The sequence below is a fragment of the Mastigoproctus giganteus genome, chromosome 12, assembly GCF_048544385.1.
Source record: "Mastigoproctus giganteus isolate SK-2022 chromosome 12, ASM4854438v1, whole genome shotgun sequence".
Lineage (NCBI taxonomy): Eukaryota > Metazoa > Arthropoda > Arachnida > Uropygi > Thelyphonidae > Mastigoproctus > Mastigoproctus giganteus.
In genome coordinates this window covers 119210400-119224276 of record NC_143586.1, presented here as the reverse complement: position 1 = coordinate 119224276, position 13877 = coordinate 119210400, and the positions used below count along the sequence as shown (strand labels likewise).

At 37.9% G+C, this 13877-nt stretch overlaps 1 protein-coding gene across 2 annotated transcripts in view; it reads left to right on the top strand.

The window, feature by feature from the left end:
- Window positions 1-13877, top strand: part of JMJD6 (Bifunctional arginine demethylase and lysyl-hydroxylase PSR) — a 442994-nt gene that overhangs the window by 217179 nt on the left and 211938 nt on the right. For both annotated transcript variants that reach the window (XM_090386671.1, XM_090386670.1), the window contains exon 5: window positions 10307-10454. In XM_090386671.1, coding sequence (XP_090242797.1) covers window positions 10307-10454 — 148 coding nt within the window. The remainder of the gene's footprint in view (window positions 1-10306; window positions 10455-13877) is intronic.

Here is a 13877-nt window from a genome sequence, read left to right as displayed (position 1 = left end):
CATTGACTCACTCCGGGCTTCAACGTCTTGCACTCAATACTGAGAAGCCAGTCACCTTTCATCATTCAAAAATGTCTTGAGAGTTTTGTTGGACCACTCTGAATAGCTTCATCAAATGACAGCTTTTGGAGGTTATCTCTGTAACAGTATCCCTGCTTAACACTAAATATATCAAGAGGTATCTTATCTGAATGTAATCTCCTCGTTGTCATCAAAGAAGAGATGACATTAAAAATGAGCTAAGAAGTCATGGTGTATTTGATAAGAGATTCACCATTAGAAAAGACGAATACTCACCCAAACTTGAAATTTGATCCTTACCTTTAATACACCTATATTAGTGAAAGCCAGTTATTTGAACTGCAAAATTAAACCATACATTCCAAATCCTCACTGCTGTTTCAAATGCCAGAAATGTGGTCATTTGCAGATAGCTTGCCGTGGTACTGCAATATGCAAACTTTGGGTTTCATAACAATACCAATCAAAACTGTACAGCTCAGAATCCAAAGTGCCCAAACTGTAATGGGAATTGCAGTGCTTATTTGAAGGAATGCGAACACTGAAAGAGGGAAAAAAATACAAAAATGCAAAACAGAACATGACATATCTACCAAGAATCAGAGAACAATACTATGAACAAATCTGATTTGACTTTCATATGCAAAACTACAAAAATAAGATACTCAGTTGAGATCCAAACAGAAGTACCACTTCAATCTCATCAATCCCTAGCCGACTGGGCCTGAGAGTCACTCATAGTATCGCAACCAGAACCACATGAACAGACTATCAAACATCAGTGTCTGTTCCACCCAGTGCTGTGAAAATTCAAGAAAGAAAAAGAGTAAAGAAATAACAAATAGTATTGAACAATAAAAAAACAAACAAAACAAATGAAAGTTGAAGACAAAACTGAACTTCAGATCTTTAACAAAGCAAAGATGGGGAACTATATTTTCCAAAAAAGGAAAAGGTGTTACTAAACCAGAAAGGCCAAAGGTGTTAATAAAACAAAAAGAGAACACCGAAAGTTCCACTAAAACCAAATACAGTCAGTCCTCGTATAACACGTGTTTACACTACACGAATTTGATCATACACGATTTATAAATAGGGGAATGATATCTTATATAACACGAACCGAATTCGCTTATGCACGATTCGCCTTTGTGTTTACAAGAAATGGCAGTCGAACGCGGAATCGCCCCAACCGAACGCAACACGATAGGAATGAAGAGAAGATTCTGAAAATGTATTTGCGTTTTATATCATGAAGGGGAAACACATTTCACCATAATAACGTAAAAACCAACACAATTCCAGCTATCGGTATAATTGCAAATGCAATTAGATCGAGTTTCCTACCAGTTTATAACAGATTCCACTAGCAGAAACGCAACTGGAAATTGTTTTTATTGTTTTATGGTAGTAACCCCTAGAAATGTGCTTTAGTAAAATGTGAGGTGTTAATAGTGTATCTCTGCCTTTACGGTGTTGTTTATTCAGTTGCTACACACACGCAGCTTTGTTTGTGTATCAAGCGTGCCTCCTCGTTTTGTAATTGTGCTTTATTCCCTAAAAATGAGTAAAATACTTAAAAGGTGTGAAAAGGAAGCGTCCTGGTGAAGACACTGCACATTCAGAGAGAAAAAGAAAAGCAATATCGATAAACAGAGGCGGAATGGGTCAAAAATTCATACCAGGGAAAATTTTGTAGCGGTCTCATACTAGCGTTTATGGCCAAAATCACACCGGCCTCCGGCCCACCGGGGTTTCCCCGGTAAGGCTTATGGTCAGTCCGCCTCTGTCGATAGAGAAAAAATATGAAATTGGGAAACGCTTTGAGCGAAATGAAAGACCATGTGATATTGCACTTTCTACAGGCCTAAATGAGGCAACCCCGAGAATTGCAAAGAATGCAGAGAAAATAAAAACAACTTTTATAGCAGGAACAACTCAAAGTGTAATTTAAATTCATTAGATTAAGACACAAAGAATTGGAAGAGATGGAACTGCTGTCATCTGTTTGGATAGAAAATCAAACAAAAAACAAGTTTGCTTACGATAGAAGCAAAAGCATTAACAATATTTTATTACGTAATAGTCGTAAAAAAATACGTAAGTATTTTATTACGACTATTTATTACTTACGTAATAAAATATGTAATTTGGAAAATTAAATGCACTAGGCATAATCCTTGTGGGTTTTGATAATTAACTATATAATATCGGTGTAAATACACCATAATTAACCCATAGATTTGAGCTACGATTGTAGCGTAGAAGGCATCATTTTAATTGTATCTCATAATGTGGTTGCCTTCACAACAAGATAGCTACTATTGAATTACTTCAAATAAATAACGCTTCTCTAGTAGAGAAGACTACTGTTATTTATTTTCAGCGTACCACCACCCAGACGATCGTTTCGAAGCTTTTTGGCTTCGTCATCAGTGGGCGGGTAGGTAATACAATAACCCATCTCAGTTGCGAAGTTATATCCACATTATGAGAGATGCCAGAAGGGTGTGGTGGTAATGTATTTGGAAATTTAAATGCACTAGGCATAATCCTTATGGGTTTTGATAATTAACTATATAATATCGGTGTAAACACACCATAGTTAACCCATAGATTTGAGCTACGATTGTAGCGTAGAAGGCTGAAACTGAGATGGCTTATTGTATTACCTACCCGCCCACTGATGACGAAGCCAAAAAGCTTTGAAACGATCGTCTGGGTGGTGGTACGCTGAAAATAAATAACAGTAGCCTTCTCTACTAGAGAAGCGTTATTTATTTGAAGTAATTCAATAGTAGCTATCTTGTTGTGAAGGCAACCACATTATGAGATACAATTAAAACGATGCCTTCTACGCTACAATCGTAGCTCAAATCTATGGGTTAACTATGGTGTATTTACACCGATATTATATAGTAAAATATGTAAGTATTTTATTAAGATTATTTATTGTGTTTTGTAATGTTTTGGTTAGAAATGTGTGTTCAATATTGAGTCGCCGGCACGTAACCCTATTTTCTCCATAGGGCCTGTTGTTTATATTGCACGATTTTGCATTGCACGAGGGTTTCTAGGAACACAACTATCGTGCTATACGAGGACTGACTGTAATGGATAGTTTAATAATGTTCAAGTGTGTGGAATAGCAGCATGTTAGTATGCAGCAAACTCTAAAACAGATGGGCTGAGAGGTGGCAAATGAAGTTTACTACATATATAGTACTCTACATTTGACAAATGCAGAGTACTATATATGGGAAACAGCAACCCCAGAGCAACGTATCAACTCTGTGGTACTACACTGACAGTGGTAGAGAATGAAAAGGACCTGGGGGTAATTGTGCAGGCAGATATGAAGTTCTCTGAGCAGTGCAGACGGGCTGCAAGAGTAGCTCATGGTGTCTTGTCAATGATATACAGGAATTTTTCTAGTAGGGATAAGGAGCTGATTATTCCCTTGTATAAGGCAATGGTCAGGCCACACCTTGAGTACTGTATTCAGGTCTGGAGGCATCATTTCAAGAAGGATGTAGAGCTGCTGGAATGAATACAGAAAAGGGCAACAAGATAAGTGAATGGAACAAAGGGTTGCTCTTATGAAGAAAGGCTTAAGTTTTGCAAATTACAGTGTCTGGAGACTAGGCACTGGTGAGGTGATCTGATAGAGGTTTGATGCATGCTCAAACCATTCAAAACCCTGAATGGTTTGAGCATGCACAATGCCGACAGGATTGCTCAGAATAACCACCTGAGAGGGCATAAATTCAGATTGAGGAAAGGCAGATGTAGGATATATGTGTGGAAATTTGCCTTTATCCAGCGGGTAGTTGGTTGGTGGAATAGACTTCCATCCCTTGTTGTGGAAGTTGATAGCCTAAATAAATTTAAGGCTCAGCTGGAGAGGTATTTCGAACAAACGGAGGGGTGAAATGGAATTTTTTTTTTTTTTTTTGGCTAATGCTCCATAAGTTGCTTTCTTGCATCATATGCCTCTACTAATGCTAAAAAAAAGACCTCTTTGCTGTTTTTCTTTGCCAAAGAAAATTTCCTTTCCCAAAGATTTCTCGTAATCTGCCTTCGCCTGCCTAAACTCCTTTTTAACTTGGTTACAGACCAGCATATATCTATCATAGTCTTCTTTGTCACATGTTAATTTATATGTATCCCATGCATTTTTCTTCTCTGTCACATGTCTAATTAGTTCATCTGACATTCATTTAGGCCTAAATATTGAACAATATTTCTTTGTTGGTATGAAAAGATTAGTAGCTTCCAAGATTAATTCTTTGAATGCTTCCCATTTTGAATTTGCTGTTCGTAACATCATCAATTGGTCCCACCATATAGAATTTAAATACAGTAAACCCCCTATTCGCGGTTTCGCGTATTCGCGGTCACTGATTTAATATAAAATGAAACCTAAAAAAATGTGAATTTTAAGGCGCCGTGAACATTTTCTGCCATAAAAAAAGCATGGGCGTGGCTAAAATTATCTTTCCCAGTCAAAGCAGCGCTCAGTGGGTGGGGGGAGAGGGGTGACAAAATCGCGAGTGTGGATGTTTCTCGCTAATCCTTGTTCAGTATGTGTTATGCGCTTGTCATGGAAGGTTTCGTCATTTGCTTTTAATTAATTTATATGCTTATAAATTGAATAAATTTATAAATTGCTATGCTTACAGAAACGATAAATCTACCGTTTCAGTGTAAAACAGACTTTTTCGAGTGTGTTAACGGAAGAAAGTGACTTGATTGTGGACAAGTTCTTTCTAACCCGTACAAAAATATGGCTATGAATAATAAGGGAAATGTGAAAAGATCAAAGAAGCTGATGACATTAGCGAATAAAATTGAGTTATTAGATAAAATTTCTAATGGTGAAAGTGTCTCCTCAGTGGCAAAACATTATAAAATCAATGAGTCAACGGTACAATCAATCAAGAAATCGGAAGAAAAAATCCGCCGTAGTGTCCGTGAAAATGCGCTAATTGCTTCAAAAATTTGCTCTCTAACTCCTGATGTTAAATTTAAAAAAATGGAAAACGTTTTAAATCTGTGGATAGAAGATCGAACTCAAAATAAAATTCCGTTAAGTTCACTCATTATTCGTGAAAAGGCAAAACTCCTTTATCAACACTTTAGCGAAACTGGTGATAGCACTGGCGGGATAAGTTTTTTAGCTAGCAAAGACGCTGGTTTAAAAGATTTGTTTGAAATTTCTAATAAATATTACATTTAATATTAAATTGTTTCTTATTTTCATTTCGATGCCATATACTTGCATCTCACTATGTACATAGTCATATTATAAAGGTACATATAATACATACATAGACAAAATTTTAGACTAGTTTTTCTTATATATTTCATACTTTGGAACGGAACCCCTTTATTACTATGGGAGCCATAACTCAGTATTCGCGTTTTCGGTATTCGCGGAATTTCTCAGGAACGCAATCCCCGCGAATAGCGGGGGTTTACTGTACTGTCTCAGACCACCGTAGTCACCTATACGAAAGCTAAAAGCCTTCCCTTTACCTTTGATGGTAGTTACCTCTTTGAGTAAATCCCACTTCAGCACACTGTGATCACTGCCACCTAGTGGTTCCTTTATCTGCAGATCCTTGATGCATGAAGAATCACTACTGATAATCAGATCAAGAGTATTACTCCCTCTAGTTGCCTCCCTAACATGCTGCTGTAGAAAACAATCATCCAATAAATCCACAAAGTTCTGCTAGTGTGCGAGTGATCAACTCACAAGTTGATCAATATCTGAAAAGTTAAAATCCCTCATTATAAGACATTCTGATTTACTGGCCTATTCTATTTCTCTGCACAACTGTTCATTGTACTCATCAGAATCTTAAGCCTATAACACATATCTACTCTCATTTTTCCTTTCCCAGTGCTTATGTGACACCAAACAGACTCAACATTTGATTGTCCACCAACATCAATTGGATGCACTTCGTTAAATTTTGTTTTTCTTAACTATCAGCATAACCTCTCCCCCTTTCCTGTCCATCTTTTCTGTACACATTGTACTCCCCAAATTCCAATTCTGCACTGTTTATGTCTGTGTGACACCATGCCTCTGATATCCAAACAATATCTGCCTTCGATGTCTTGACTAGCACTTCAAGCTCATTGAATTTAATAACTATACTCCCAGCATTCGTGTACATGCAAGTATACATGTGCCTGTTTCTACTCTTAGTTATCCTAACACAGCCCATGTATTTACTTGTTCTACTATGACTCACAGCAGTCCTGGAAATCCCCATTGCCTTGCTTTGCACACTGCTGCTCAATTGCATTTCAATAGAAGTAGTGCAAGAATCACTTTTACCTCCGCCGGTGGCTACTGTTAATCTATTAGTCCGTGTATCCCCCCCCCCCCAAGCTAGCAGTTTTCCGACCCACCTAATGCTGTCTAGATAGTATCAGCCAATATTCTTGCACCCTTTCTATTTAAATGTATCCCATCCCTGTAGAAGCAGTCTCTCCTGTTAAGAAGCACAGACCAGTCTGAGAATATTCTACCCCTTGAGCCTTGCACAATCTCCCCATGGCCGAATTGATCGACAAGGGTCTCATCATATACTCCCTCCGATCGATATATATATATATATCGTGTCCGGGCAGAGTTACAGACACTTGAGAATATTCAACCCTAACTCACGGCTTTTTTTCACCATTGACTTGTAATTAATTTGCATTAAGCAATTCCACTGGTCTCCTACTCTTAATATCATTAGTTCCAACGTGTACAACAATATTAGCATTAGCATTAGTAGAGGCATATGATACAAGAAAGCAAGCTTATTCAGCATCAGCCAAAAAAAAACAAAAAAACACACCACTCCCATTTCACCCCTCCGTTCGTTCGAAATACCTGTCCAGTTGAGCCTTAAATTTGTTTAGGCTATCAACTTCAACAACAAATGATGGAAGTCGGTTCCACCAACCAACCACCCGCTGGCCAAAGGCAAATTTCCGCACATCTATCCGACGTCCGTCCTTCCTCAATTTGAATTTATGCGCTCTGAGGTGATTATTCTGAGCAAGAGGAAGAATCCCATTGGCATTGAGCATGCTCAAACCATTCAAAGCCTTATATCACCCTTTGTGCCCTTAAAAGATGATATCTGCTGTACAATGTTATCGACCTTTGCCGCTGGCAGACAAAACCTGGTCCTGTTCCATCTGTCCAATAGCTCCATGATTTGTTTATTGTAGTTCAGGTTTTCTTGACAGAGATGATTTTGTTCCTGTGGAGTTGGGACTGCCGTTTCCTTGAATATGGCATTCAAGATGTTGTCCACCGATTGTTCCCAAGTTGTTGTCATTTGACCTTGTGGGGTTCGTGTGGTAGTCACTATCTCCCCCCTAGGGAGTTTGTTGGTAGTAACCTTATAGACTGTTCCCCAAGGGTCATCATTTCCAGTTGTTGTAACTAAGCGTTCCCAAGTTCGTTCCTTACTTTTCCGGTTGCCGTCCGTGTATCGGTTTCTGGCTTCCCTATAATGTTGCCTGAGGGCTTCTACTTCGGCTTCTGGCCACGTCCTGCACGCTCGTTGAAACTCCTTTCTTCTTTTGGTTACCACTTTGCGGAGGGCACTGATTTCCGGAGTCCACCAGGGGTTGGCTCCAGATTTCGGGTTCTTTTTGATAGCTTCGTTGCTTGTATCTGTGATTATTTTAGTTGTCTTATCTTGCAGTACGTCGGGGTCGGCTTGCGGGTCTAAACTTCCTGGATTGTGTTCCACCGCTTCATTCAGTAGGTTTCTGAAGAGCTTCCAGTTGGCACTGGTGATAGCGTATCTGTTTGTCATCTGCTTGGCTAGTGGTGTTCTTGTTAGGACTCTTGTTATCTTGTAGGTTATGACCCGGTGGTCTGAAGTGGTCCATGAATCTTCGACCCTCCAGTCAGTCACGAACCCAGCAAGATTTCTTGTTGCCAGAGAGATGTCGATCGTGGCCTCCCGCAGGGTATTACAATAGGTAGGCAGATGATGTGGCTGGTTTAGAACAGTAAATTGGGAGCCCATGAGGAAGTCCTCCAGAAGTTGGCCGTTTCTGGTACCTCTTCTGTCTGGTGTAGTACTATGCCATGCTGGTGAACGACAGTTGACATCCGCGCCGATGATAATTTTTTGGTTAGGCAGTGTATCCAAAAGTTGTAAGTAGTTTATTGCGAAGGTTATTTCTTCTCCTGGTCGGCAGTATAGCGCCACCACGTAGAAGGCGCCCAGGGCTGTGATAAGGTGTGCACATGCGGCCCAGGTCGTGCAGAACTGCGTGATCCTGGTGGCCGTGATGTTCTGATTTCTGATCAGTATGGCTGCCCACGGGGTATCCTCATCTGTCTGAATAATTTTGAAGTGCAGTAGATAGCCCCTGACCAGCTTTTTATGTACATATGGCTCCTGGAGTAGTATAATGTCTCCATTTTCCTCCTCTGCTTTTACTCTGACCTGGTCGGCCACCGCTCTGGCCTGTTGTGCATTTGTCTGGAAGGTCTTTATCATTGGATAATTTATTGGATTATGATCCAATAATCCAATAGTAATAAAACTTTGAAATATAGATTTTTCTGCTTTAAATAGTTTTCATAGCTGTCACAAAACAATTTAAAACCATTCTTTAAAAATAAATTGGCAGTTACCCAAGCTTTTTTATTTGCTTTCCAATATACTGGTAACACGTTTCTATTTACACCTTTCATTGCACGACGGTTAGAGGATCTAAAAATTAGCATAGGTTTCATCGTGTAATCACCTGATTACATGATAAAACCGTTACTGCACATAAGTAACATTACACAATCTTTTGATGCCTTAAAACCCAGTGCAGTTTTCTCGTTATTTGAAATAAATGTTCTGTTGAGCATTTTTTTCCACCAAAGACCTGAAAACTTGATGTGGTGTGTATCCGTGCTCTTCAATAATTTTTTGAAATTCCTAAATGGTTATTCCCCAGATTGGGTTAATGTAAGAAGTGCGGTTACCCAAGGATCAGTATTGGGACCACAGTTGTTTTTGATTTTCTGAAATAACACCAATGAAGGCTTATTGTCTAAATTTTTGAATTTTCCACTTGCGGAAATTCAAAATTTCCTCGAGGGGAAAGTGCATCGGCCGATGCACTTTCCCCTTGAATTCATTATGTTATATAATGGGAAGTTTTTAAATTGCTCAATCCAACCTTTACTGGCAACAAACTCTGGATTAACTAAAGATTTTCCATTTTCTTTTAAATGGTTATAAATTTTTAGTGCTTTTTGTTTAATTTCATTTACTGTTATCGTCAATCCAAATACTGAATGCTTCTTCCATTTTCTCAGTTATTGGCGGTCATGGACGAGCTGTCATATTTGCGAAATGAAAGATCCTGTAGCAAGAGAGGTTCTAATTTTTCTGCTCAAATTCTTTGTTGTCCAGATTGTTGCTTCATTTAAAATTTGAACTTTTTGCAATGTATGATACCTTTTCCCCATGTTTTTACAACTATCCAAAATTTGCATCTTTTATTTTACAAAATAAAGTTTCTTTTGAGTGGTGCTTTTTTACTTTCCTTAGGCCTAATTTATAGGACTTGAATTTAATTCACAACGAAGGATTTATTCCAATATGGTTTTTAAGAACAAAGTTTAGTGATACATACCCGGAAAAATTTATAAACTATGAAATAAAAACCAAAATAACGTTACAAAAACTTTAAAAGTCATGAATTGCACATTTCAAAGTCAGTTTTTTATGGTTTCAAGCACCAATTCAATAGTACAAGCACAAGTTCAATAGCACAGAATCTAATACGGAGATTTTTCAACAAAATAAAACATGGGGATTTCCCAATAATTTTTTTTTGCATAACGACTAGCGAGTCAAAGATTCACAAAGAATGGAAATGTTGAAAAATTACATCTAACATAACAGCATGGTTTCATCCTCACAAAAACTCAAAAATGTTGTGTTATGCGAGGTTTGCCACAATTTTCTAGCCTTTTTAGAGTGAAACCATGTTATAAAAGTGCCAGGTTTGCACAATTTATCAATCGTGTTAGAGCAAAACCATGTTATACGGGGACTGTCTGTAATTGGTTTTATTAAACAGAAAATTGTCAGATCTAGATAGACCGTACATTCTACATAAACTGAAAATAGCAGAAAATAGCTTACATTATATTCTGCTGTTTTCTACTCATACAAAATGTGCAATTTGCAATCTGTTTTTTTTTTTTTTTTTCATGATTATTTTTTATTTTCCATTATTATATTAGATGGTGCCTTTTTCCCACTCACACTCCTAGAGACCTAATAAAAGTGCAGCCTGAAGAAGGTGGAAAACAAGTTGATGAAGCTATTACATGGTTTAAATATATATATCCTAGAACAAAGTTACAAACTTGGCCAGAAGATTGTAAGCCTGTAAGTGTTCAGATACTTTTTTTTTTTTTTTTTTTATTTGTTCCTTGAAAATTTCAATTATTGGGATAAAAAAAAATGATTTCTAATTATGTAGAACATGATAAAACTAAAATGTAGCATTGTGTGTTTAACAGTGCATAGAAAAGCTGTCCATAGCAAAGTTAATGGCATACCAGTAGTGAGATTTGCTTGAAGTATATTTGATTCTACGTGATATTAAAATATTTATATATTCCCTTGTAATATATAATTGCTGCAGTTGTAGACTCCTCTCGTCCTACATTGCTTTCCTGGAGTATAAATAGAAATTGTTTTTTTTTTCACTCCTGCTTATAGAAGAAAATTAAGGGAAAATTTTTTCTTTTTTTCTTTTTCTTTATGCATAATTTTTCTGTATTTATCTTAGAGCATAAATGCTTCAGGAAGGAACATATGAAATACATGTATCAGCTGTTGACCCATATGAGAATCTTGTGTGTTTTTGCACTCTTCACCTTTGAAGGTAATATAAATGAATGTAACTGTATTTTCTAGTATAGAAATTTCTCTTGAAATTTAGATGAACTTCTTGCATTATTTACTGAATTAATCTCCTAATCTTCTGATGGACTAAGAAATAGTTTAACTGTAGCCATGAGCATATTCCTTACTATTAGCTTTATCAGCTTGAAAAGCTATGAACTATAGCTAAATATAATGCATAGTTCTTTTTAAAAAAAAATTGCTTATAAAAGTGGAATTATCAACCTATTTAGTATGCAAGAATAAAGCACATTACTCTGCATTTGATGTTCATAATAAGAGTAAGTTTATTTAGCATTAGCATTAGTAGAGGCATATGATTCAAGAAAGAGCAAGCTTATATAGCATCAGAAAAAAAAAAAAATAATAAAAAATAAAAAAAAATAAATAAAATAAAATACAATAAAACCCTTCCCACTTCACTCATCCATTCACTCCAAAAGTTAGCATTAGCATTAGTAGAGGCATATGATGCAAGAAAGCAAGCTTATTCAGCATCAGCCAAAAAAAAAAAAAAAAAAAAAAAACACAACCACTACTCCCATTTCACCCCGCCGTTCGCTGCCCGCTGGCTAAAGGCAAATTTCCGCACATCTATCCGACATCCGTCCTTCCTCAATTTGAATTTATGCCCTCTCAGGTGATTATTCTGAGCAAGGGGAAGAATCCCATCGGCATTGAGCATGCTCAAGCCATTCAAAGCCTTATACACCTCTATAAGATCACCTCGCCGATGCCTAGTCTCCAGACTCTGTAATTTGCAAAACTTAGGCCTTTCTTCGTAAGAGCAACCCTTTGTTCCATTCACTAATCTTGTCGCCCTTCTCTGTACTCGTTCCAGCAGCTCTACATCCTTCTTGAAATGAGGCCTCCAGACCTGTATACAGTACTCAAGGTGTGGTCTGACCAATGCCTTATACAAGGGAATAATCACATCCCTATCCCTGCTAGAAAAATTCCTGTATATCATTGACAAGACACCATGAACTACTCTTGCAGCTCGTCTGCACTGCTCAGAGAACTTCATATCTGCCTGCACAATTACCCCCAGTTCCTTTTCATTCTCTACCACTGTCAGCGTAGTACCACAGAGTTGATACATTGATCTGGGGTTACTGTTTCCCATATGTAGTACTTTACATTTGTCAATGTTAAACTTCATTTGCCATCTCTCAGCCCATCTCCTCAACCTTTCCAGATCCTGTTGCAGCAGCATAGCATCAGTAGTGTCCTTAACAACCCTGCCAACCTTTGTATCGTCTGCAAACTTGGACATTAAGCTTGATATACCATCATCAATATCATTTATAAATACAGAAAACAACAATGGACCCAACACTAAACCCTGAGGAACTCCACTAATAACATTAGTCCATGTTGAGCGGTGTCCATTGATTACCACTCTCTGTCTTCTGCCACTCAACCATCCCTTTATCCATAGCAGCAATTTGCCTCCAATGCCACACTGCTCCAATTTGTGCAGCAGATTTCCATGCGCAACAGTATCAAAAGCCTTTCTAAGATCCAAATATATAATATCAAAGTTATTCCCTGCATCCAGTTCTTTTGTGACTACATCATAGTATCCAATCAAATTGGTCAGACAAGACCTGCCCTTAACAAAACCGTGCTGTGTCTGAGCTATAACTGAATTCTTGTCCAAATGATCCTGCAGTGCTTCTTTAACCAGTGTCCCTATTAATTTTCCTGGAACCGAAGTTAAACTAACAGCTCTATAATTACTTGTGTCAGCCTTTGATCCTCCTTTGTGAATTGGGGTTACATTTGCACATCTCCAGTTTATGGGTACCTCCCCTGAGTCCAAAGAAGCTCTCATAATTATGGGTAGGGGTTTGCTTACTTCCTTTGCTGCCTCCTTTAATATAACTGGATAGATCCCATCCACCCCGGGTGCCTTTTTTATGTTTATCCTCAACAATTTCTCCTCCACTTTCCTCTCAGTTATTAGAAAATCATCTAGCTCACTGCCAATGTTTACTTCACTTACGACATTCCCCTTCCTGAATAACATCCTCATGTGTGAATGTAGATGTAAAATACTTGTTTAGATTGTTAGCCACCTGAGCAGGATCCTCAACTGTTGAACCATCAACATCCAGTGGACTAATCTGATTCATCCCTTTACTTCTTGAGTTTAAATAGGTAAAGAACTCTTTCCTGTTTTTCTTTGCATCCTTTGCCAAGGATTTCTCATAATCTGCCTTTGCCTGCCTAATGTCCTTTGTGACTTGGTTACAGACCAACTTATATCTATCATAGGCTTTCATGTCACCCATTAATTTGTATGTATCCCATGCATTTTTCTTCTCTGCCATATGTCTCATTAGTTCATCTGACAACCATTTAGGCCTGAACCTTGAGCAATATTTCTTGGTTGGTATGTAAAGCCTGGTAGCTTCCAAGATTAGTTCATTGAATGCTTCCCATTTTGAATTTGCTGTTGGTAACATCATCAGTTGGTCCCACTGTATAGAATTTAAATACTGTCTCAGACCATCATAGTCGCCTTTACGAAAGCAAAAACCCTTCCCTTTACCTCTGATAGTAGTTACCTCCTTGAGTAAATCCCACTTCAGAACACTGTGATCACTACCACCTAGTGGTTCCTTTATCTGCAGATTCTTAATGCATGAAGAATCACTACTGATAATCAGATCAAGAGTATTACTCCCTCTAGTTGCCTCCCGAACATGCTGGTGTAGAAAACAATCATCCAATAAATCCACAAAAGCCTTGCTAGTGTGTGAGTGACCAACCCACAAATTCCAGTCAATATCTGGGAAATTAAAATCCCCCATTATAACACTCTCTGATTTACTGGCCCATTCTATTTCCCTGTACAGTATCTTATTATACTCATCAGAGTCATTAGGCCAAAGC